Source organism: Oncorhynchus gorbuscha, linkage group LG11 (genome assembly GCF_021184085.1).
Source record: "Oncorhynchus gorbuscha isolate QuinsamMale2020 ecotype Even-year linkage group LG11, OgorEven_v1.0, whole genome shotgun sequence".
In the NCBI taxonomy this organism is placed as follows: Eukaryota; Metazoa; Chordata; class Actinopteri; order Salmoniformes; family Salmonidae; genus Oncorhynchus; species Oncorhynchus gorbuscha.
Window position 1 is genome coordinate 62,138,992 of NC_060183.1, and position 26,461 is coordinate 62,165,452.

The following is a 26,461-nucleotide window of genomic DNA, read 5'->3' on the forward strand; positions in this document are numbered from 1 at the left end:
ACACATGTATCACTAGCCACTTTAACTATGCCACTTTGTTTACTTTGCCTACACACTCATCTCATATGTATATACTGTACTCGATACCATCTACTGTATGCTGCTCTGTACCATCACTCATTCATATATCCTTATGTACATGTTCCTTATCCCCTTACACTGTGTATAAGACAGTAGTTTTGGAATTGTTAGTTAGATTACTTGTTGGTTATCACTGCATTGTCGGAACTAGAAGCACAAGCATTTCGCTACACTCGCATTTAACATCTGCTAACCATGTGTATGTGACAAATAAAATTTGATTTGATTTGATTTGGTGAGGATAGAGAAAACAATGAATGGAGCTAAATACAGGCAAATCGTTGATGAAAACCATCTTCAGATTGTAGATTCCAGACTGGGGTGAAGATTTACGTTCCAACAGGAGAATGACCCCAAACATACAGCAAAAGCAATGCTGGAATGGCTTCAGAACAAGAATATGAAAGTCCTTGAGTGGCCCAGACTTTACTCCTATTGAAAATCTGTAGAAAGACTTGAAGATTGCTGTTCACCGCAGATCCTCATCTAACTTAACAGACATTGAGAAAATCTGCAAGGAAGCTGCCAAAAGGTGCTTCCACAAAACATTGACTAAGGGGTGTGAATACTTATGTAAATTTGAAATTTGCAAAATGTTCTGAAAACATGTTTTCACTTTGTCATTATTGGGTATTGGGGTATTGTGTGTAGCTGGATGGGAAACAAATGGACTCAATTTTCAGTTCAGGCTGTAACAACAAAAGTGGAATAAGTCAAGGTTATGAATACTTTCTGAAGGCACTGTATGTCAGGATCAAAAAAATATGAAAGGAGCAAAGTCCAGGTAAAAAGTTAGAGGAAAACCCACCTCAGTCTTCTGAAACCCTAACCCTGGGATAGTTATTCTTTTCAGCAGGACAATTACAAATGTTAATGCAAAAAACACACCGGATTGGTGTTTGCAAACTCTACTCAGGGTTTTCTAAAGATAACCAGCTTCAATTTCACATTGCAGTTTAGGCTTCATCCGTTCTACGAAGGTGGATATTGCTCGTCTGCCAACTCAGCAGGCTTCTAACTACACGTGCATGATGTCCCACATGGCTAGCACTAGTCGAATGCCAAACTTTTCAATGAGACAATGCTGAAACAGTCTATGAGCGAGTCAGTGACACATTTGAATTTGTGCCGAAATAAAAATGAAAAAAGTTATTTTACAAATTCAGCAGGCTATGGTGTGAAATATGATTTTAGAAGTGCAATCTATATTTTCCAACTGGGCACAGCTTTCAGTTCAACATCTAGTTTTGATTTAGGCTCAATTTGATCGTCGTCAACTAACGTGAATTCAACCCAAAAAAGTCTGTCATTGGAATTAGATTAATAGTTTGGTGAAAAAGACTCAAGGTATCTTTGTGCAAACAAAAATAAGTGGTTAAATGTGTCCAAAAAACGAAAATATATTTTCTAAGCATTCTTATGCAGTAGCTCCTAGATGTAGGACAGACACTTCAAAATCTCCAAGTCGGAAACTCTGGCATCTTTCTAGAGCACTGACTTTCCGACCTGAAGTAATAATTTGGCCCTGTTATAAGTGTTAATTGCTGTTTAGCTATGTAGTGTTCGCAGTAGACTGACAATGAAAAGTACTGGTATTAAAAATAAGTTATTGCAAAAAAAGTGCGGTTTAATTATTTTATTTAAAAAGACCTTAAGGCATCTTGATTTTAAAAAGTTTCAAAGTATTTAGCAACTGACAAAAGAGAGCAGACCATATTACATCAATATAATATAACTAAGTATATAACAGTATATTCACACATTGAAAAACCTGAGAATGGCTTTAAGAGACCATATAGAACAAAATTGATCAGGTTGATTTCAACTGTTACGCAAATCTTAATTGAATTATCAGTTTTAAAAAGGTGACCTTGAATATATTCCATTTAGGTCAAAAAAGTAAACAGAACATGAATCAAATGCATAATGATTTACAAAGTATAACAGTTTCGAAGTCTTTAGCAACTGACAAAAAATGACAGGAGAGGGTACAATGCATTAGTACATAAAGAGACCACAAGTATATTCACATATTTACAAATGGCAAACCTTTGATAAGTACAAGTATCAACACCTGACAATGAGGTTAAGAGAAAATAGAAAGTGAACATCGTATCTAAAAGAGGAAGCTGTAAAAACGTCTAATGTATCAGAGTGAAATCAGTCTCACAACATCAGTTTGAGGTTGTCATTTTGTCCCATCCCAACATTAGCAACAGACAACAGAGAGGATAAACTGCACTAAGTACCATTCATTATACGAAACAAGAGTTAACACAAGCCTTTGAACACTAATAACTTAATGCAGTCATATAAATATATTATTTCTGCACATTCAATTTACCAATGTTTTTTTAAAGTCACAAAACCCACACATTTCTACAGCCATTGTCTCAGGAAGTATGTGCGAGAACTTCATTTTTAACAGCTTTGTAGTATACTGTGGATTGGCTGATCCCTAGCACATCCATCCAATCACAGTGGAGATCCTTGGGAAGACACTTCAGTAAAGATGCTCAGTATACAGCAACCACAAACCTAATTACAAAGGTTACGTTCTTATATCTACACAAGCATACCACTTAGAATAAATGCTCAATACATTGCTCAATTCTAAGTGATATGCTAGTGTTACTAGAGCAGAGCCAAAGAAATAAGTAGAATCTGACTCAAACCACCAGTGTTACATCTGGCATCAACTCTGAACCGGAAGAAGTATCCTGGCTGACGTCAGGTGACAGGAAGTTCAGGCCCTGCGATCGTAGTCAGCGACCATCCTCTTGATGTGGGACAGTTTGGCCTTCAGGTATTTACACCTGCGCTTCTTCAACTGGTAATCTGCTGACTGTAGACCAGGAAGAATGGGCCAATGAAGGTACATTGTCTTCTGTAGCTGGTCAGTTTTGTTTTATGACTATAATAAGTATGGTAAGTACAAGTGTATAGAAATCTGGTTCTAAATCAGTTCACAAGGGACATGATAACCACATGTACTTTCTCAAACTTCATGACAATGTGGGACTGGGGTGTAGTACTCAGAAGAGACACAAGAGGGAGTACACAAGTAGATCAAACAAAGAGGCGTTGCTTAAATGTTGTGGATACCTACCTTCTTTATGTCCTTTAGCCTGTTGTACTTTTCCATAGCATCCTGTAGGGGAAAGAAAGATTATTGAAAATGCAAACAAATATACTTCTCAAACAACTATCCCTCTCATGACCCCTTTCTTCCACACCCTAAAGTTACCATGTGATTGGGAATCAATGCAACATATCATGGACATGTTCTCAATGTTATAAATTGGGACCATAATTTTTACTGGCCACATGACCTGACCAGGAAAACCTTTAACTAGCTAGCTAGGGTCCTCTAAAGTGCACGTTTGAGATTGACTACATTCAGACTGCACAGAATCACTGATCAACAAATCACCTTGCTTCCCAAATAACGAGTCATCATGTGATCAAGATTAGCCCATTCCTCACCAAAAGGATTCCATCAAACTCACCAGGAACTGGGGGCTTCCCTCCTGCAGCTCATCCAGCTCTCTGTCCACCTCTGACAGACTCTTGTTGATGATGTCCAGCTCTCCTTGCAGGTCCTTGTACTCCTGGTGATCCCGGTCAAACTCACGCTTGTAGTCCACACGTTCCTGCTCATTGGCAATGGTGGGGAACTCACTGAGGAGAGAGAGAAAGGGGGAGAGAGGGTGTGTCAGAATACACCTGAACATTTTATTGTGGAAACCTAGACGGCAATATGTTTTCAGACTTTGTGGCACAGAACAGCAACTTCAATCTTGTAGTATTAATAGTAGCGGTCAACTAAAATACATACAACCATTATCACTACAACTGTAATTCTGTCTCTCTCTCTGTACCTGTCGAAGTCATTGTCGTCGTCCAGCTCGTCCCCAGAGGAAGCGTAGTCTGTATCCTGTCCATCAGTACGGCGAGGACGACCAGCCCGTCTCTTCTTGGGCTTCCCTGCTGCTGAGCTGGCCATCTCTGAGCCACTGCTGTAGGGGGCGCTACTGTGCACAGGGAAGTCACATACTACTGGAGGACTGGAGACAGACAAGGAAAGATGGGAGTCTTGATTTAGTATTTTACAAAATGGAGTTGCCCCAATACAAACTGATAAAATTACTCAATTTAGTATTATTAACCATTGACGAACCAAAATGACCCGGATCAGTTAATGCGGGAGCTTCACCTCCCCTAAGCAGTGATCAATGCTGCGGTCTACCTGCTAATACTTAAAAGTTGGTGTTGAATTACTGTTGTAGGCCATTACAGCTACTGCCAAAAGCAAAAGTTTAAAAAATCTGAATAAATAGTGCCGAACTTGCACTGCCCATTTTTACTTTGCTGACCGGGCGGGAAAAATTGACACTAATGTGTAATGGTGAATTTAAAATAAAAACAAAACATTTCTGCTTCAAAAAAGCATGACAAGGTGCATTAGTGTATTTCAGTCACCAGTCATACTGGTGGTTGAGTAGCGTAAAGGTTAAACTTACGGTGTTGTTTTGCTTGACTTTCTGGGGTGAGATAAGCTGTGAGTTGACCCACAGTACCATCCATGACTGATGATTGCACTACAGGAAACATGAACATTTGGTTCTGCCAGAAAGATTTCCTCATAACAAATAATGATAATAAAAAGGTTGATTCTGACATGAGACCATTCTCTCCAGCTATTTGTGTGATCACACACACACACCACATGTCTTGCATTCCAGAGACCAGGGGTGGTATTTCTAAGTTCCTACATCTAAGATAATCATCCCAGAGACAGACACACGGTCACTATTGTTCCTTAAAAACTACTGTTTGACATAGAGGTTGTGCAATAAACACTTTTGTACAAATATAGTACAACCACTCTGGACTTTTATTTGGGACCAGCTAATGTACATAACTGATCATGGGATGATGGCCCATTTTTGCAAGGGGTCTGGTGACATCTTTTTTTGAAGAACTTTATTCAAAAACAATCCCAATCTTGGCGAAATGCCAAGCAAGCTTATGTCAGACTTTCAATATGATGCACAAGACAACAGTTGCTCCTCTCCAACAATGGAAATACAGACTTGTTCAATGTGATGTCATCGTCAGATGGAGGGGAAAGAAGGAATGTCACACTTCCTTCACTATGCCCTCACCTACCATTCTCACTGTCCTTTCATAGCAGTGTCTTACAGTAAATTGACTTAAATGGACAGAAGGGGTCACCCATTTCAACATTCTCCGTCTTCTGCACAGAAAATCACATATGCCCACACAACCCCGCACAAACACGCCCAGTCATCTCAGTACTGCAGCAAGCCCTAACATGCTGTCGTCCCCTCCCAGCAGTGTAGAATAACACTATATGATTAGGATCAACCTCAACCCTGCCATTACTGTGGAAGCACTACACAGGTCTGCACTGACATATGTGGAAAACAGAACAATCTTCTCAAATCAAAGTTTGTCAAGTGCACCGAATACAACCTTAGTGAAATGCTTACTTACCGGCTTTAACCAATAGTGCAAAAAAGGTGAACAATAAGTAAAAAAATAAAACAGTAAAAAAATACATGCTATATACAGTAGCGAGGCTATAAAAGTAACGAGGCTATATACAGTAGCGAGGCTATATACAGTAGCGAGGCTATAAAAGTAACGAGGCTATATACAGTAGCGAGGCTATAAAAGTAACGAGGCTATATACAGTAGCGAGGCTATATACAGACACCGGTTAGTCAGGTTGATTGAGGTAGTATGTACATGTAGATATGGTTAAAGTTACTATGCATATATGATGAACAGAGAGAAGCAGTAGCATAAAAGAGGGGTTGGCGGGTGGAGGGTGGAGGGATAATGCAGATAGCTCGATTAGCCAATGTGCGGGAGCACTGGTTGATCAGCCCAATTGAGGTAGTATGTACATGAATGTATAGTTAAAGTGACTATGCATATATGATAAACCGAGAGTAGCAGCAGCGTAAAAAGAGGGGTTGGGGGGGGCACACAATGTAAATAGTCCAGGTAGCCATTTGATTACCTGTTCAGGAGTCTTAAAGCTTGGGGGTAAAAACTGTTGAGAAGCCTTTTTGTCCTAGACTTGGCACTCCGGTACCGCTTGCCATGCGGTAGTAGAGAACAGTCTATGGCTGGGGTCTTTGACAATTTTTAGGGCCTTCCTCTGACACCGCCTGGTGTAGAGGTCCTGGATGGCTGGCAGCTTAGCCCAAGTGATGTACTGGGTCGTACTCACTACCCTCTGTAGTGCCTTGCGGTCGGAGGCCGAGCAATTGCCGTACCAGGCAGTGATGCAACCAGGCAGGATGCTCTCGATGTTGCAGCTGTTGAACCTTTTGAGGATCTCAGGACCCATACCAAATCTTTTTCGTTTTCTGAGGGGGAATAGGCTTTGTCGTGCCCTCTTCACGACTGTCTTGTGTCTTGGTGTGTTTGGACCATTCTAGTTTGTTGTTGATGTGGACACCAAGGAACTCTACCTGCTACACTACAGCCCCGTCGATGAGAATGGGGTGTGCTCGGTCCTCCTTTTCCTATAGTCCACAATCATCTCCTTAGTCTCGGTTACGTTGAGAGATAGGCTGTTAATTATGGCACCACCCAGCCAGGTCTCTGACCTCCTCCCTATAGGCTCTCGTCGTTGATCAGGCCTACCACTGTTGTGTCGACTGCAAACTTAATAGCCCACCACAATCTTGTTTCATGACCTAATGTTCCATGCACCCATGTAGATAGCTTTCCTTCCCTTTGGTAGTTAAAATCTCTTTGTTTAATTCCCAGTATTACATTATGAGATGATAAGACAATATAAGGTAATTGTTCTTTGATCAATTGCACAGATCTAATCTCATCTGTACTAAAGTGGGCTGTAGTTGTAGTGTAAGACTGTAACTGTACTGTATTGTCTGTACTCACGCTGGGCTGTCATTGTAGGGAGGTTTGTCGTAGTTGGTGCTGGTGTCGTCCAGGTGACTCCTGGATCCTCCAAACTTCTCTGGGTAGTCGGTCAGCACCACACCTTCATCAGGAAAACCTGACACATTGTTCACCTGCAGAGGGGATACAACATATACTTCAGTGACCTAACTCACAACAGGCGAGAGAGCCACAGCGGCTGAGAGAGCCACAGCGGCTGAGAGAGCCACAGCGGCTGAGAGAGCCACAGCGGCTGAGAGAGCCACAGCGGCTGAGAGAGCCACAGCGGCTGAGAGAGCCACAGCGGCTGAGAGAGCCACAGCGGCTGAGAGAGCCACAGCGGCTGAGAGAGCCACAGCGGCTGAGAGAGCCACAGCGGCTGAGAGAGCCACAGCGGCTGAGAGAGCCACAGCGGCTGAGAGAGCCACAGCAGACAAGATAGTCATATTATTTGTACTGTGGCAACAGAACCGCCTTGAGATAAAAATTTAAAAAGTGTCATCTGAACAGGTAGGCCTATATGTGTGGAGGGGGAATTGAAATGCAGATGTACAGTAATAGAAGTATACTTCTTCTGGGGAGTGAAATGCCATATCATGCTTAGAGTGAATCCTCATCAGAACAATGACATACTGCATTTGATGACGTTGTACCAACTTGATAGTAAGACACATTTACACTGAAAAACATATGCAGAAATACTTCCCAGAACAAAGCCAGCCACTATAGTAATACTTGGACCGTCGGTGTTGGGACTTTGTTCAGATCTGAAATTGCTAATTGCATAAGGCTAGCAATTTGGTAGTACCTCTGACAGGCTAAGTGGAATGTTCACAGTATGGTTTACACCTATCCACTCCTCTCAGACCTCCACAAGTGCATAAGGGGTAGGTACTAAGTAGGTGTCATTTGTAGACAGACAGAATTTTCCCATCAGAGTAATCAGTAGACCAGGGAAGACACACTCATCCATGCAATAACACAACCTTTCTGAAATTGCTGAGGCATTCACGAGCCACACAGCACTTCTCCGCCTCTTCAGTTTCTCAGGGTCATGTTGCTGTTCTGTAATGTTGTGAATGTGTCTACTTTGCTTGTATTGGTCAGCATGGGTTTAAATACTAGTTAGACCAGCTCTTCCTCCTTCACATTTTCCTCTAGGGCAAAACTCAAATACCAGTTGTGAGTTTGGTGCAAAAAGCTGCAGTGTGTAAAGGTTAAATCATTTTTGGGGACCATACTGAAACTTCCCTTGACTATGAGCCACTTACTATCTTGACTGAACTCCCACTTCATTATCATGATTTAGGTATGTGGAAAGGGGGTGTTCTAAGAACAGTTTCAGAAACCATGATTCATTGTTGACTCCTCTTTTTACTTTTGAGCACTGACCATGTTTTTCCTTAACTGCTTACTGTCCTCATTCAACAGAGAACCTCTTGAAATAATATACCTCCCAACTGCCATTTTTGTTTTTGAAGGTCTTATTCCACACACCATTTTACTGACTGGAAGTGAAACCACCATACACAAAACCACACCCAGAAACTGAGTGTGAGAGCTCTCTCCTCAAACCTCCAATGCTGCTGACTCTGGGAGAACAGGTCTTACTACTTTACCTATCAGACTACTGCTGTAGAACAAAACAGTCAACAGGCAGACATATTGGCCTGACTAATCCTTCTCCATGCATGAGAACACAGTACCTGGTTTCACTGAAACCACCAGAGGTCAACAACAACTGACCACAGCAGTTTGTTCAGAGACGGAAAACCCTGAAGGGTAAACGAAGTGCTACAATTCTGAGTAGGCTGTCATTCTTAACAACTGGAACAGTCTAAAAAGAATGTCCCCTCCTTCCTTCCTTCTTTCATACAGCCTTCAGGAAGTGAAAAAACTATAGGGTCAGACAAACACTGCCGATATGATTTCCTAACTCTAACTGTACATGTCTAGAGGAAGTATTACCTTTGAATAGATTCTGAGAGCATTTCAATAGTGTAAAATGTCTTCAATCATTTCTGTCCTATCCTTCATGATCACTGACCTGTTAGCTCCTAACAGGTGAGCTCAATATGAAACCGTATTGTCTCATTTATTACAAGTGTGTTTCCTTTGATCATGGTTTCCAGATTTCCTCTCCTTGCTTCCATCTGGGGTTTTGTGTGGAATGCAAGTGAAAGACAGGAGAGGACACAAGGAATTAAAAATATATATTCGACATTCATCCCCCCATGTGTACCCATCCACTCCCTAACTCACCCATGCCTCCACGTCCTGGGGCGGGGCCTCCTCGTTGATGACCTTCACCTTCCTCCACAGGACGTTGGACTTGCCATGATTCCTGATTTTCTGGCGCGTCTTTAAGGCAAACACCATCATGATGATCAGAGCCGCCATCACCAGGAAGCCAAACACTATCGCTATGGCCTGGATCAGGATGGGGAAGTTGAGTGAGACACACAGACCCAGACACCACCACAGAGATGAGAGGAAGGATGCAGCGAAAGGAGGCATACATACATCCCCTCTCTCACAAACACAGTACACTCACCTCCTGAGGCTCCACCACACAGTAATGGTAGAGATACTGGTTGACCAACATTCCTGAAGCCTGGGGGCCCTGGTACTGGGCACACAGGCCTGCCAGCTGGCTCCCATAGATCGACCCTGTAGATTGAGCCATGGGGTTCACCGCCACCAGGTACACTATAGTCGCTATGAGCATCAGCAGGGCCAGGATAGCACAGATGATCACCACAGCTAGGTAGAACCTTCTAGACTCCGACAGGCCATGCCTCGACACCACAATGATGAAAATGACAAGGGCCGTGATGAAGCTGAATGCTGCCATGGCAATGATGAATCCTTTGCCAGTGCGAGGGTCATTGTAGTTCCCGCCGAGTCCACCGTAGCCATAGTTGTTACCGGCACCATAGGCACCTCCACCAAAGCTACCGGAGTAACCACCGCCTCCGTACGAGCTGCCCCCATACGAGCTGCCCCCATACGAGCTGCCCCCGTAACCACCGAAGCCAGACATGGCCCCCTGGCTGTCCCAGGCCAGCGTAGAGGCCACACAGGCGAATATGGCCACACAGAGGACAATGACGATGATGGCCATCAGCTTGATGATGCCCGGGGGAGACGTCCATTTGTAGAAGTGCTGGAACTCATCGTCAGGGTAGTAGGAGTACGCCGGTTGGGGTGGCTCATGACTGCAGAGGGAGACAGACAACCGATTAAACGTGGATTGTAACAGAGTGGGGGTGTCAAGTGTAGGAACATAAATTGTAGGATGAGCGAGTTAGCAAAGACAATTGTGTGTGAGACATATAGAGGAGAGATATAAACTGCATTGGGCCAACAACACAAGCTACAATCTCTATTGAGCAAACACCTCGTATAGTAGGAGTTATCGCACTACTATGGTTTTCGATAAACATAATACAAGATCAAACCTTTAGGTAAAAGTTCATGCCTTTTCCACCCAACAAGTATATCAAATATGTATAGGTCAGGAAGGTCATAAACCTTTTGACAAGGATATAGTAGGGGTAAAGTAAAAATTAAGACTCACTATCCATCTGACTCATAGGGAGGCGGACTCCCGTTGGGCTTGGAAGACATTCCTGGGGCCCGAAGGGTCTCTCTCTCTTTAAAACTGTTTGAGCTCTGTTGGAGAAAAAACATTAGAATAAAGCAAAAAAACATACAGCTCACTGCCTCAGTGTCTACAGGAGAGTTACAAAACACAGTGAATAATGACAAGGCTTCCTCCCCAAGGGAAACAGTGAGAACAGGTGTGACAAAAAAAACAAAATAAACACCAGTCAACAGAGGTGTTTTCAGTGGGGTATTCAGCTTTAAATAATGAGGACAATTATCTGCGGTATTCTCTAATCCACATTAGCCATATTGCTTGTCAACCAGGTTACATTTATATCTGCAACATTTTGAACCTGAATAATGACACAGTAACTGACATGCATTATTGATTTCTTAAATGAGGGTTCCCCAACTGGCTGCCACATGACGAATTTGACCTGCGGGTGGATTCATTTGGCCCCCCCAAGTTTTATTGTTGGACATAAGACTGTAAAAACAAATATAAGCAAGGTTTGAAATTATTATGTTCTAGGCAAACAATTTATAGATTTTTGAAAACAATTTGCAAACGACAAACTATTTGTAATTATTTTCAGTTCCTCTCCGACCATCCGCTCCGGGGGGGGGGGGGTCGGACCTTGAATTAATCTATTCTACTCATAACCAATAAAATAATATCAGTAAAGCGTTTGAACTAGGCTGAACAAATGTTGATACAAAGAAAACATTTTGTTTCGTTTCCAACAACACGACATTTTAATTAAGATAACATTGCGAAAAAAGATCATGTGATCTTACCACAAACACGATTTCACAGTGAAACAAATGTTCCACAAAATAAAGCCGAACCACTCACCTGTTGGAAAATAGTCAGCGCGTCTAACACCAGTGCTTTCTGGTGAAATTCCGTCCGATCCTCAATAACAGGCCACACCTTGTTCAGGTGTTGCATCGTCAAAATATGACCCGCCCCTTCATCCCCCCACCCCACACATTTCCCCGCCCCCGAATGTGAAGTGTGTCTGGTTTCCTCTCATCTCTATCAGGCAGGCTTGTACCACAATGAAGAGTTGTTACAACGAAAAATGTATTGAAGCGAAACAAAGTCAACAGAAGTGAAACAAAACGAAAATAATCCAAGTCAAATGCACGTGCACTAATGTTTTATTTTGGTTGCTTGGTAGGCCTACAAGAGGCTTCCTCTGGGAGTAGCCTAGGCTAACCTTTTTCTTTTCCCCGTGTCTTCCATTCAGTTCGGTGGTAAGCAAGTGTCAGAAGCCAGAAACTACAAACATATTTATATACATCCCTGCGGTATACATATAATGGAAAACATATAGTTTGTTACAAGTGTCATTGAATAGCTGCAAATGCAGTAGACCTATTTCACAAGTTTGCATAAAGCAGACTGTAAATCAATGGATTTTCCATCGGCAAAAATACTTTACTGTAACATCAATGACAAAACTAAACTGCCAAGTGTATGCAGACCATGTAATTTGCAGATCCTGTGAGCTATCAACAACAATTGCTTGTTTTTCAATTTCAGACATTTTACGATGTTTTTAAGGAGAGTGGCAAACTGACAGCCCTGCTTGTAGGGCCTACTACTAAATAATACAAAAACAGACATGCAATAGCAGAGGTGTAGTCTCAAAGACAGCAAGCACCAATTCATCATGGATGACTTTCGAAAGAACCCCCCAAAAAAAACCTTTCTAAATATCACATTTGGTCTAATACAGGAAGACAACATTTAAATGTAGTCACAAAATGATAGAAGACAAGACATAAATATAACAGTCATTTATTTACATTAACACACCAAGGCACATGCAAAGGCTATTCAAGACTACAAACTGCTAACAAGTGGAGGAAATAAGTAGTGTTGTTTAATGAAATGGTAGAACATGGTAAAAAAACTACACAGAAATTAGTGTGGTCATTAAATATATCAGAAATTGTGTGTGATCTTTCCAAAAAGCATAATCATCACTCAGGAGGGACACCTGTATGTTACCTGATTTTCACAATATGATGATTTGGAAATTCACAAATCCTCCAGATGGTCAGTGTATAACACAGACAGTCTTGAGATACAGCAGTTGAAGAGTTCAGGTAGTAAACCATACCCAAAGTGAGCCATAGTATCACGGTTACCTCATAAGTTAACTTTGGACAGTGGTTGAACAGTGGTTGTAAAGTTTGCACAGTGATTGAGTAAAAACAAAATGGACTGCAACATGACAATCGTCATCACTCTAGTGTTCCAATGAGTCAGTGAGCTAGGAGTCAAGGAATGGAGGGAGTAGAAAAGTGATTGATAAAAGCATCTAAAAATGTCATATGTAAACGCATGCAACAATTTCCATGATCCATTTGAAGGATTGTAGCCTAATCCTGTTCTCCCTTTGTGAAACACTTGAGCAGCTGGTGTTGCGTGAGTATGGTGAAATGGATTAGAACGCCTTAGATACAGTGGTATGTCCAGTTACAGTACCATACTGGTCTTTGTTTGCATATCAAGGTCATTTTCAGTAAAAAAGTAAAGCATTGCTCCAGATGCCCCTTTGGTCAATTCTCCATCATGCGCACACACACACACAGTCGCACACACACTCCAATTTCTTTTGGGGTTTAATTAAGAAAATGTTCGGTTCAAAAATAAGTGCAGTCTCTGAAAGGGACACCATTTTAAACCACCGTTCCAACCAGCCTGAACCGGTTTCATTCCTAATTAATTTAAACTAAAAATGGCTCCCATCTGTTTGCACTGGTCCCCATATGTTTTCCATTATTTTAAACTGGTCCCTACTAGTTTTAACTGGTCTCCTAATGGTTCCCAGTGGTCTCCCCAGACAGATAGGCCATGCTGGTTTAGCCGTAGCCATCGTTCCACTCCATGACCTTGTCGTACTCGTGGATCTTCTGTTTAATGTGGGCCAGTTTGTTCTTCAGGTATTCACAGCGCTCCCTCTTCTCCTGGAACGTAGGATCCTAACAGCGAGAGAGAAGAGAAGTTTCAGATTTCTTGAATTTTCAAACTAACCAAACCTATCAGTTATCCTGCAATGCTCTGGCAAATCGAAATCCAGTTTAAAGAGTTACTGGCATATGCATCATTGCATGGCAGAAACGTCTTATGGGCTCAGCATAATGCATAGGAATTAGCTCTGTCAAATGTCAAAAAGACAATGTAAGGCCAATAACATGCCACATGTAGAACTCAAGTATGGATAATTGTGATATTAAACAGCATTGTGAGTTAGTAGAGTGTTCCAGGGAGAAGAAGTTTAGCATGGATAATTGTGATATTAAACAGCATTGTGAGTTAGTAGAGTGTTCCAGGGAGAAGAAGTTTAGCATGGATAATTGTGATATTAAACAGCATTGTGAGTTAGTAGAGTGTTCCAGGGAGAAGAAGTTTAGCATGGATAATTGTGATATTAAACAGCATTGTGAGTTAGTAGAGTGTGCCAGGGAGAAGAAGTTTAGTACTACTTTTTTTTATACAAGTTCAGCTTGTGTGTTTTCCCTGACTCCACTCCTTTTAAATAAAGGAGAGAGACCATCAGCACTGTGCTGAATATGAAGTGATGCCGTTTCCTCTATCTCTAGGTTTCGAGAAAACACAATGAGCCCATTCATGTGAGAAGGTTTGCAAGGAAATTCAATACTTCCTCATGCCGGAACAGAAGCACACATGTTATGTTCTTCTATCCTCGAGGGACCTAAAATACATTTCCTTAAAAAAATGTCAGAAGACTTTCCCTAACTCTAAACCAAACCTAACCCTAATTGTAACCCGAACCCCTGAATTTAAAATAACCAATGTCCCCACAAAGGAAAATGTTCCTTGTTTTACTTGTGGGAACTTGGTGATTTTAAGGACCCACAAGGATAGAAGAACACACACACACATACTTCCTCTCTCTGCCCACTCATGCTCGATGAATCTTTCCCACAGTGGCAGTATAGATTAACAACCACTGGCACACAGGTGACTTACTACACCCTGTCTGCTAATGGTGCTTCATTTACAAGGATAGGCTAGGTCTTTTAATCTGAATATAGGGCCAAATGGAGTTGGCAACTGTTACAATATGGACAGCTGAATGATTGAGAGAAAGGCAGGGGACAAACTCACATTTTTCTTCCTTTGGTACTCCTGAAGGATTTTGTTTACGCGGTCATACTCCTGGTGAAATAAAGATAATGCAAGATTGTAATGAGTTCAAAAATCAGGAAACTTCAGGAATCGAAAGTACAGTTTGATGGCTTTGAGAGGAAGTGGAGGGCGGAGGAGAAGTACAGGGGAGAGGAAATAAAGGGGGAGGATTCAAGGAAGTCTGAGGACGGGGGGACGGTGGGAGGGGTGAGGCAGAGCACCACAATGAGAGCAGAACGAACAGCTATTTAGTATTGATATTCTCAATATGGCTTCCTCTCATTGTCTCCATCCTGTCACCTATCCAGTTCTTTTAATATCAGTGTTAATTACAGCAGACAAAGAGAGAGGAATACTCCTAGACCAAATAGATGCGATCAACAAGAAAAGAACAGAAATAATAAACAGGAAGTGAATGTGTGGTTGCGTAACAGCAGGACATGGCCAATCACCATCTGACTGTTGGGGTGCTGGGGTAGGGCACGCATCATGGCGTCCAGCTCGTCAAACTTCCTGGTGGTGGCCTGCACGTCGGCGTGGAGCTCCTTGTACTCAGAGTACTGGTCATTGAACACAGCCCGGTACTGGTCCCGCTCATCGACCGTACGGATGGTTGGGTACTTACTGCAGGGGGGAAGAGAGTGGGCAGCGGAGGAACAGAGGATTCATTATTACAACACGAGTGGCAGAAAGCAAAGGGGGCTTCCTCCATGGCAGACAGTGTAACTTTACTTCCAACAACAGGTCTAGAAAGAACACAGGGTAGCCTACTTACTACAGTGAAACAGAGATCAGTCACACTTTACAGAAATTAAATGTATTACTGCAAGGTATTAATGTATTTACTTTACAAAATTTATATTTATTAAGGTATACAGTTATTGTTGTCAATGTAAATACACAGTTACTACACCCTTTACTAATTAAAACACAATTTTCCTGTCTTATTACTATTCAATGTAACCTAATATGTACATACCATGCAGAACTGGGTAATTACATTCTGAGTACAAAAATAGTTGCAAGGCATTAGGGCAACTCAATGTAAAGTGTTAAACTTAAACAGGCTTAATGATTATAAGAGGGATAAGAACAAACATGGTCATTGTTATGGGAGTGATAAAAACAACAAAGGATATTTACATCAGGAAGGCCGAAAATTCAACATTGTGCTCACTACGAGTGGCGAAAATGTGTAGACTTAAAAACAGCAAAGAAGCTATTTTTCTCCTGAACGCTTAGGATTTGCCTCTAAAGAAGTTAGGATTTGCCTCTAAAGAAGTTAGGATTTGCCTCTAAAGAAGTTAGGATTTGCCTCTAAAGAAGTTAGGATTTGCCTCTAAAGAAGTTAGGATTTGCCTCTAAAGAAGTTAGGATTTGCCTCTAAAGAAGTTAGGATTTGCCTCTAAAGAAGTTAGGATTTGCCTCTAAAGAAGTTAGGATTTGCCTCTAAAGAAGTTAGGATTTGCCTCTAAAGAGGATTTGTTAAAGGATTTGCCTCTAAAGAAGTTAGGATTTGCCTCTAAAGAAGTTAGGATTTGCCTCTAAAGAAGTTAGGATTTGCCCCCAAAATGTCCAGAGAAATAAAATTACAATTCCTGTCTAGACTGGTTAGGCAGAGCTTGAATTTGCATATGGCTCATGGTTTTTGTTTAGTGGGAAGTACAATCAGCCCACATGACATTCTACTTACAATCCCGCCAGAGGACTCAGTAAGCATTGCACATTCTACCTTTGTGTTAGATTGACTGTCCTATTTTTATACCCGCTTAACATTACAGGGCAGATATTTGTCCTAATAATTTAACATCCTGAGCATAATTCTATGCACCAATGCAATCTCTGTGCATTCCCTGAAAGCTTTCAAATAAACTAAATTCAGATTTGAACATGGTGCTTGAATTCTATCAATAAAACCCCTGTATCAACTACTCTCCCACTGCCCTGTGTGTGAAGGTGCTACTCACGCTATATAGTCAGGCATGATGACTGGTTTGGGGATGTGACCAGAAGGGATAGCTCCCTGTAGAACCTTCGGTGGCCCTGCCTTGGGTACCGCAGCCTGGATGGGAACCACAGTAGAACCCTGAATTGGCTCTGGAACCGGCATCTGGGAGAAAGAAGAACAAAGACAGAACCATAGAAATATAGACCATGGATGTAACTGGAGTATGTGCAACACTAAGGAGCTGATCAACACCATAGATTTCTTTGTTGGCATTAAGCCATAAATAAAAACATTAAGCTCAGCAGTAAATGCTTACCAAAGACCGCGCCGCAGGGAAATCTGTCGTATGCATCTGCGTAATAACAAAACAGAAGTTGTGTAAGTCTAAAATGACACTTCTGCAAAAAAAAGAGCTTATATTTATGTAATATAAGACTGCATATACACTGAGTGTACAAATCATTATGAACACATTCCTAATATTGAGTTGCACCCCCCCTTTTGCATTCCACAGAGATGCTGGGCCAGGTTGACTCCAATGCTTCCCACAGTTGTGTCCTTTGGCTGGATGTCCTTTGGGTGGTGGACTATTCTTGATGTACATGGGAAACTGTTGAGCGTGAAAAATCCAGCAGCGTTGCAGTTCTTGATTACAACCAGTGCGCCTGGCAGCTACTACCATACCCTGTTCAAAGGCACTTAAATATTTTGTCTTGCCTATTCACCCTCTGAATGACACACATACACACTCCATGTCTCCATTGTCTCAAAGCTTAAATCCTTCTTTAACATGTCTCCTGCCCTTCATCTACACTGACTAGTCGTTTTAGCAAGTCACGTCAATAAGGGATCATAGCTTTCACCTGGATTCACCTAGTCAGTTTGTCGTGGAAAGATCAGGCATTCTTAATATTTTGCGCACTCAATCTATACAGCATACAGAAAGACAAGGTCACACTTGATTTGGAAAGTCTATCTGTAGATGCTGTACAGATGGTCAAATTATCTGTGTATAAGCAAGGTTACGGTTAGTTGTAAAATAAGGGTTAAGGTTAGTAGATAGTTTAAATGTTAGAGTCTGTAGAGCATCTACAGATGGACTACCCAAATAAAATGTTACCATAAACTATTGCTCCAATGTTTTCATAACTAGAACAGATTTTCTTCCTCACAGGAGAACTGAATGAAAGCGATAGAACAAGTGGTACCTGAGCCGCCTAGCAATTAACATAGAACATAGCAAGCTACCATGGCAACCCCCATCCACTAATGAACAATGCTCTCTCAATGGACCATCACTCAGTGTGAACGCGAACATGCACTCATTCACACCCCCTCTCATTAGTGTAGTGGTTCAAACAGCTTTATTTTCATTGCCAAGCTTGCATCAACTGTTGGATTTTCTGAATCAGACACCAATGAATGCAAATAATACCTGCAACTTAGACATCCTCACAGAAATGTAACTTTCTTCTCAGTCCTAACTTTTAACCTCATGCCTCAGGCACACACCCACAATCTCACCTCCAGGCCATACTTTTCCCGGTACATGCGTGCCTGCTCGTGCCGCCACAACTTCAGACACACAATGGCCCCGATCAGGTAGATCACCATGGTGATGAACAGAAAGATGATGGCGGCTGTCTGTCCGGCCTCGGTGCGACAAAAAGCCCCGTTGATGCCATTGTTGAAGATGGGAAGGGAGCAGAGACCGCCCCGCGTGGTGTCCCTGACGTAGACTACAGCTAATAATGATAGTAATATGGTAATTTAGTAAATACTTTTATCCAACGAGTCAACACAGTTACTGTATATTATTATAAAATGTATGGCCCCTGCTGGAGTCAACCACAACACTGGTGTTTTAAGTATCATGCTATAACCAGCTAAGCAGTTGGAAGAAACACAAATAATAGTAACCATCATCATAGTTTACATTGACATAGCATTGCATTCTCTCTCTAAAGTGTGTAGTTCAGTTCCCACCCACCTGCAGCCATGTAGAGCACGGCCATGGCCAGGTTTATAGTAAACTCTGTCAGGGGCCACCAGGAGGAATCCAGTAGGATGGTGCGGTAGTACATAGTCATCCCTATCACCAACAATATCACAGTCACGATCCAGGCCAGCCCCGCCACAACTAACACAAACGGAGTCTGAGGACCCGAATAATAGGACCCTCCGGTGCCCGCTCCGTACATCCCACCTCCGTAGCCTCCGTATGCACTTCCAGGCGAGGAGTAGCCAAACATGTTGAACCACTCGTTGTCCTTGTGCACGTACGCGCACACGCAGGCGAACACCGCTGCACCCAGCAGCAGCTCCACACATCCCAGAATCCTCAGCAGGCCCGCCCAGGACTTCATGTAGCCGTAGCGCTCGTGGTACTCTTCCACCCGCTCGCTGTAGGTGAGCGCCGTGTGGAGTGTGCGTCCCGAAATTGACTCTTGGTGGTCACCCACTCCCAGGAGCTCCTTGCGGGAGTTGTAGCTGCTTCCCCCCGACCCCCCATAGGGGTCCCGGTAGGATCTGGGCAGGGAGGGCGAGTGTGGGGGCGAGCAGCGCACCCCGCCACTGGTGCTGTTGTTGTTGTTAGAGGAGGAGGAGGAGGCAGGCATGGGGCAGGGCTTGCTGCTGCGGAGACTGGTCCCTCGGAAGAAGCTCTTCCACGAGTCAGGGATGAAACGGTGGACCGGTTTGATGTCGAGGGCAGGGTCTAGTTCGAGGTGTGGATCTGGGTCAGGGTCTGGGTTGTCCTCACTGACGCTGGGGTCATACTCGGGCCCCACAGGGGGCTGGTCGGGCAGGGGAGGGGGCGGAAGGGGATCAGAGCTCAGGGCTAGTTCGGTGCTCCGCTGGTACCTCAGGGGTTGAAGGTCAAAGAGTTCGTTTCGGCGTAGGGAGCCTGGCGGGACCTGGTCGTAATGGGGTTCATGACGGACACGCTCAGTGCGGCCGCAGGGACCTCCTCCAGAGGTCATGGGGAAAGAGATGAGCCCTGCACACACATACCCGCACACGAGTACACACACACACAAAAGTTATAGTGCCCTTTTCAAAACAGATAAATATCGAAACTTTTTATATTTCACAAAAGTATTAAAAATCTTTTAGGATGAATGGCATGATGATGAAATAAGTACAGCAAGAAGAGATTACAAGAGCACAATAAATGAGGAAAGCAGAAGCAGGAAATGTGTCAAAACAATCAGAAATCCCAGATCACAAACTTAAAAAACAGGCACACCACTGATAACGTCAACCAAACATGCACAATGTAATGGTATACCAAACCATAGATACCAGCCCAAAACTATATGCTGACCCAAGCACCATAGAAGATTAACCCTAAACCATAGGTCATCAAGAATGGTAGAGAACTGGAGTAGCTGCACTTAGGGTGTTTTCACACTTGGTCCCTTTCAGGCTTTTTTTTTACGGTTTTCTTAATTTTTTAAGCAGTGTGCAGTGTGAACACACCAAAGAAACGCAGACCCCTCAAAAGATCCCCTGAAGCAAACTGAGACCATCAAGAGGTGATCGGAGTCCGGTTCGCTTGAATTCCATAGTCAGGTTCCCATTTTTAGGACAATGTGAACACAACACTCCCCAGGTTCGTGTGTCATTATTCCCGCACCACACACTAGACTACTGCAACACCTTTTCCCCTGCCCTAAACCCTCACATAGGTGCCACAAAAGAGAGAATGTGATGATGTTCAGGTCCCCCCCCCCAAAAAAGATGGTTTGTCCTGCTCTATGTAAAAAATCCAGAGTGCATGTTGGAGAAATATCTTGGTTCCTGTCTAAACATAGCAATGCCAATGCAAAGAGGACAAAATAGTTGAAGTGAACTGAGTTATTTAGCACTTTAAAGAGGACGGCGATCAGTTCTTTTAAAGACGACAAAATATGTGAAAACACCCTAAAAGTACCAATGAATGAGTGCAAGTTGAGTCAGGAACACACTTTTGTGCCACAACTAAATAAGGAAGTGGGCAAATAGGCTAGCCTACATAGGACTATTGATTACTAGAGTCATTTCCCTTCCAAAAAAAGATTGCAGTCAGAGTGCAGTATAACTGCTACTCACTGTTTATTATCTATGCATAGTCACTTTACAAAGTACCTCAACTAACCTGTACATTGACTCGGTACCGGTACACCCTGTATATAGCCTCGTTATTGTTATGTCATTTTATTCTGTTACTTTTTGATTTTAAACTTTACATTATTTAGTAAATATTTCCTTAACTCTATTTATTGAACTGCATTGTTGGTTAAGGGCTTGTATGTAAGCATTTCACGGTAAGGTCTACACCCGTTGTATTTGACACGTGACCAATAACATTCGATTTGAGTTGGGGTGCAGTACAACTGCTGCAAATACTGTGTCCAAAATACCACAGTCGACTGCAGTTACTACACTTTTACTGCAGTTTCAAAACCGCAATCTTTTTTTGTAAGGGTTGGATAGTCAGCAGTGTGTTGCTTTAATTACTAGCAGTAGTGACACAAAAATATATTATTGATGATCATCAGCCAGCATGCCATCTTCAATTGGAGAGGATAGATTATGATAAATGAACATACTGTGTTGGAATACCTCTTTCACACGCAGTCACTCAGCACGACTTACATTGGCTTGCAGGTCAGAGTGCAAACCTTGTCTGGACATACAGATCATACATACATCCAGGAATCACCTGAAGACACAAAGATTAGTATTTGGTTTTATACACACATTAATGGATACACATTCTACAATGTAATTGACTAAAAATGCAAGTCTCCAAAATCATATACAGTGGGGCAAAAAAGTATTTAGTCAGCCACCAATTGTGCAAGTTCTCCCACTTAAAAAGATGAGAGAGGCCTGTAATTTTCATCATAGGTACACTTCAAATATGACAGACAAAAATAGAAGGGAAAAAAAATCCAGAAAATCACATTGTAGGATTTTTAATGAATTAATTTGCAAATTATGGTGGAAAATAAGTATTTGGTCAATAACAAAACTTTCTCAATACTTTGTTATATACAGTGCCTTGCGAAAATATTCGGCCCCCTTGAACTTTGCGACCTTTTGCCACATTTCAGGCTTCAAACAAAGATATAAAACTGTATTATTTGTGAAGAATCAACAACAAGTGGGACACAATCATGAAGTGGAACGACATTTATTGGATATTTCAAACTTTTATAACAAATCAAAAACTGAAAAATTGGGCGTGCAAAATTATTCAGCCCCCTTAAGTTAATACTTTGTAGCGCCACCTTTTGCTGCGATTACAGCTGTAAGTCGCTTGCGGTATGTCTCTATTAGTTTTGCACATCGAGAGACTGAAATTGTTTCCCATTCCTCCTTGCAAAAACAGCTCGAGCTCAGTGAGGTTGGATGGAGAGCATTTGTGAACAGCAGTTTTCAGTTCTTTCCACAGATTCTCGATTGGATTCAGGTCTGGACTTTGACTTGGCCATTCTAACACCTGGATATGTTTATTTTTGAACCATTCCATTGTAGATTTTGCTTTATGTTTTGGATCATTGTCTTGTTGGAAGACAAATCTCTGTCCCAGTCTCAGGTCTTTTGCAGACATTTACATTTACATTTAAGTCATTTAGCAGACGCTCTTATCCAGAGCGACTTACAAAATGGTGCATTCACCTTATGACATCCAGTGGAACAGTCACTTTACAATAGTGCATCTAAATCTTAAAGGGGGGGGGGGGTGAGAGGGATTACTTATCCTAACCTAGGTATTCCTTAAAGAGGTGGGGTTTCAGGTGTCTCCGGAAGGTGGTGATTGACTCCGCTGTCCTGGCGTCGTGAGGGAGTTTGTTCCACCATTGGGGGGCCAGAGCAGCGAACAGTTTTGACAGGGCTGAGCGGGAACTGTACTTCCTCAGTGGTAGGGAAGTACAGTACAGACTCCATCAGGTTTTCTTCCAGAATGGTCCTGTATTTGGCTCCATCCATCTTCCCATCAATTTTAACCATCTTCCCTGTCCCTGCTGAAGAAAAGCAGGCCCAAACCATGAGGCTGCCACCACCATGTTTGACAGTGGGGATGGTGTGTTCAGGGTGATGAGCAGTGTTGCTTTTACGCCAAACATAACGTTTTGCATTGTTGCCAAAAAGTTCCATTTTGGTTTCATCTGACCAGAGCACCTTCTTCCACATGTTTGGTGTGTCTCCCAGGTGGCTTGTGGCAAACTTTAAACACACTTTTTATGGATATCTTTAAGAAATGGCTTTCTTCTTGCCACTCTTCCATAAAGGCCAGATTTGTGCAATATACGACTGATTGTTGTCCTATGGACCGAGTCTCCGACCTCAGCTGTAGATCTCTGCAGTTCATCCAGAGTGGTCATGGGCCTCTTGGCTGCATCTCTGATCAGTCTTCTCCTTGTATGAGCTGAAAGTTTAGAGGGACAGCCAGGTCTTGGTAGATTTGCAGTGGTTTGATACTCATTCCATTTCAATATTATCGCTTGCACAGTGCTCCTTGGGATGTTTAAAGCTTGGGAAATCTTTTTGTATCCAAATCCGGCTTTAAACTTCTTCACAACAGTATCTCGGACCTGCCTGGTGTGTTCCTTGTTCTTCATGATGCTCTCTGCGCTTTTAACGGACCTCTGAGACTATCACAGTGCAGGTGCATTTATACGGAGACTTGATTACACACAGATGGATTGTATTTATCATCAGTCATTTAGGTCAACATTGGATCATTCAGAGATCCTCACTGAACTTCTGGAGTTTGCTGCACTGAAAGTAAAGGGGCTGATTAATTTTGCATGCCCAATTTTTCAGTTTTTGATTTGTTAAAAAAGTTTGAAATATCCAATAAATGTCGTTCCACTTCATGATTGTGTCCCACTTGTTGTTGATTCTTCACAAAAAAATACAGTTTTATATATTTATGTTTGAAGCCTGAAATGTGGCAAAAGGTCGAAAAGTTCAAGGGGGTCGAATACTTTCGCAAGGCACTGTACCCTTTGTTGGCAATGACAGAGGTCAAATGTTTTCTGTAAGTCTTCACAAGGTTTTCACACACTGTTGCTGGTATTTTGGCCCATTCCTCCATGCAGATCTCCTCTAGAGCAGTGATATTTTGGGGCTGTTGCTGGGCAACACGGACTTTCAACTCCTTCCAAAGATTTGGCTAAGCCACTCCAGGACCTTGAAATGCTTCTTATGAAGCCACTCCTTCATTGCCCGGGCTGTGTGTTTGGGATCATTGTCATGTTGAAAGACCCAGCCATGTTTCATCTTCAATGCCCTTGCTGATGGAAGGAGGTTTTCACTCAAAATCTCACGATACATGGCCCCATTCATTCTTTCCTTTACACGGATCAGTCGTCCTGGTCCCTTTGCAGAGAAACAGCCCCAAAGCATGATGTTTCCACCCCCATGCCTCACAGTATGTATGGTATTCTTTGGATGCAACTCAGCATTCTTTGTCCTCCAAACACGACGAGTTGAGTTTTTACCAAAAAGTTATATTTTGGTTTCATCTGACCATATGACATTCTCCCAATCTTCTTCTGGATCATCCAAATGCTCTCTAGCAAACTTCAGACGGGCCTGGACATGTACTGGCTTAAGCAGGGGGACACGTCTGGCACTGCAGGATTTGAGTCCCTGGCGGCGTAGTGTGTTACTGATGGTAGGCTTTGTTACTTTGGTCCCAGCTCTCTGCAGGTCATTCAATAGGTCCCCCCGTGTGGTTCTGGGATTTTTGCTCACCGTTCTTGTGATCATTTTGACCCCACGGGGTGAGATCTTGCATGGAGCCCCAGGTCGAGGGAGATTATCAGTGGTCTTGTATGTCTTCCATTTCCTAATAATTGCTCCCACAGTTGATTTCTTCAAACCAAGCTGCTTACCTATTGCAGATGCAGTCTTCCCAGCCTGGTGCAGGTCTACAATGTTGATTCTGGTGTCCTTTGACAGCTCTTTGGTCTTGGCCATAGTGGAGTTTGGAGCGTGACCGTTTCAGGTTGTGGACAGGTGTCTCTTATACTGATAACAAGTTCAAACAGGTGCCATTAATACAGGTAACGAGTGGAGGACAGAGGAGCCTCTTAAAGAAGAAGTTACAGGTCAGTGAGAGCCAGAAATCTTGCTTGTTTGTAGGTGACCAAATACTTATTTTCCACCATAATTTGCAAATTAATTAATGTGATTTTCTGGATTTTTTTTCTCATTTTGTCTGTCATAGTTGAAGTGTACCTATGATGAAAATTACAGGCCTCTCATCTTTTTAAGTGGGAGAACTTGCACAATTGGTGGCTGACTAAATACTTTTTTGCCCCACTGTATGTGGTAAAAGAAAGGAGTAGCCCGGGGCTAAAGCACTATATCATTATAGCCTACTGATAATATAAATAATACAATGCATTTTAATTGTTCAAAATGCATTTTGAATTGCCCTGCAATTTGTGAAAGCAAACCATTCAAATTATCTATAATACTATTAACAAAAACATAAGGGTATTTCACAGGTGAAGTAAAACAACCATTGAAAGACAGGAATAATGAGGCCTACCATACGATTCTTTATATTATTGCTTATTACACTATCACTTGACTTGAAACAAAATATAACTTAATACAGTAAAGTTATATTGTATCCAGCACCCCTGACTCGGTTGTTTCAAAGGGCACGTTCGCTGTAATGGCAGTTCAGCCTACCTTTTCACTGTCTGTGAATGTTGGATTTAGTTTGTCGCATTTAATAATAAAGACAGGTTCATAACCTACTTGGACGTAATAGAGGATTGTTTATTTGGTAAGGCTATCGGAAATAAGCTATTCGAATGCAGTCGTTGCGACGAATTAGAAACTTGGCTCCCTTCTCCGGCAACACTGGAGTGAAAAGTAGCTTCTGAATATGTTATGGTAAAGCTATAGACTTCGGTCTACGTGGTCATTTACAAAAATTGTAATTATTAGAGTGCTTTGTTGAAATAGTTTGGGCTTACCTTTGCCCCTGCTAAATTAGCTTGTTATCTCCAGTAGTTTTTCTCCCAGTTTTTTCCCTTAAAGCTCAGAGGTTGTTTTCCACAAGATAGCGCAGACTTTAACCACGTGACAAGCCCATCCCTGGGAGTGACGTCAGTCGAAAAAGTACGATCTACCTGTAGCTTCTCGCCGATTTAGCTCTCCCGGCACACCGCATGACCCATTTATTAGTCGTAAAGTGCACTGTCCTCCCAATGGCCAGGTCAGATCAGCTAAATCGATCGCACCTGCAATTAGACTAGAGGGCTGTGTGGAAATACGATCACAGGGAAGTGATACTGATGACTAATTTATGACTAGGTATCGAAAGTGTAGGCACAGCCTAGAGGTGGTCTATCACTGTTTATCTCTCTCTTTTTTCTTTCCCTTAATTCTCAGTCTCTTTCTCTCTCTCTCTCTCTCTCTGCAGGGATGTTGTGATTCCCTACGGTCAAATAAACTGACAAAGGACACATTATAATGAATACAGCAGAGTACAACACAACCCAGTAGAAGATCTGTTACTGATTAAACATAATCCCTGATGCGATAGTCTGGGTATCCGATTGTTTCTAAACTCAACAGTAAAATATCACATTGTTGTCTTGCCTTATGTTTAGCAAGTTTGGAAAGACAACAGCAAATTGGCTAAAGCAGAAAAAGACCGGCACCCAGACCAATGTTGTTATGTGACACTCATA

At 42.3% G+C, this 26,461-nt stretch overlaps 1 protein-coding gene across 1 annotated transcript; it reads right to left on the reverse strand.

Annotated features, from left to right (window-relative positions):
- Positions 1–1,702: 1,702 nt before the first annotated feature.
- LOC124047695 lies at positions 1,703–25,982 on the reverse strand. The gene is made up of 19 exons (XM_046368003.1): positions 25,742–25,982; positions 21,390–21,456; positions 18,742–19,749; positions 18,276–18,496; positions 17,068–17,103; positions 16,771–16,913; positions 15,256–15,427; positions 14,783–14,833; positions 13,518–13,632; positions 11,492–11,607; positions 10,607–10,701; positions 9,581–10,244; positions 9,289–9,456; positions 7,027–7,160; positions 4,605–4,682; positions 3,963–4,148; positions 3,591–3,762; positions 3,191–3,232; positions 1,703–2,926 (listed from the first exon to the last, which is right to left on the reverse strand). The coding sequence occupies exons 3-19, from the start codon at positions 19,730–19,732 to the stop codon at positions 2,828–2,830; spliced, it is 3,483 nt and encodes a 1,160-aa protein (XP_046223959.1). The 5' UTR covers positions 19,733–19,749; positions 21,390–21,456; positions 25,742–25,982; the 3' UTR covers positions 1,703–2,827.
- Between the last annotated feature and the right edge of the window lie 479 nt (positions 25,983–26,461).

Coding starts and splice junctions, on each gene's coding strand:
- LOC124047695 (XM_046368003.1), bottom strand. CDS start 19,732: ATGACCTCTGGAGGAGGTCCCTGCGGCCGCACTGAGCGTGTCCGTCAT. Junction 14,834..15,255: donor AGCACCCCAACAGTCAGATG/GTGATTGGCCAT, acceptor TTATTTCACCAG/GAGTATGACCGCGTAAACAA. Junction 3,233..3,590: donor AGGGAAGCCCCCAGTTCCTG/GTGAGTTTGATG, acceptor TTTCCCCTACAG/GATGCTATGGAAAAGTACAA.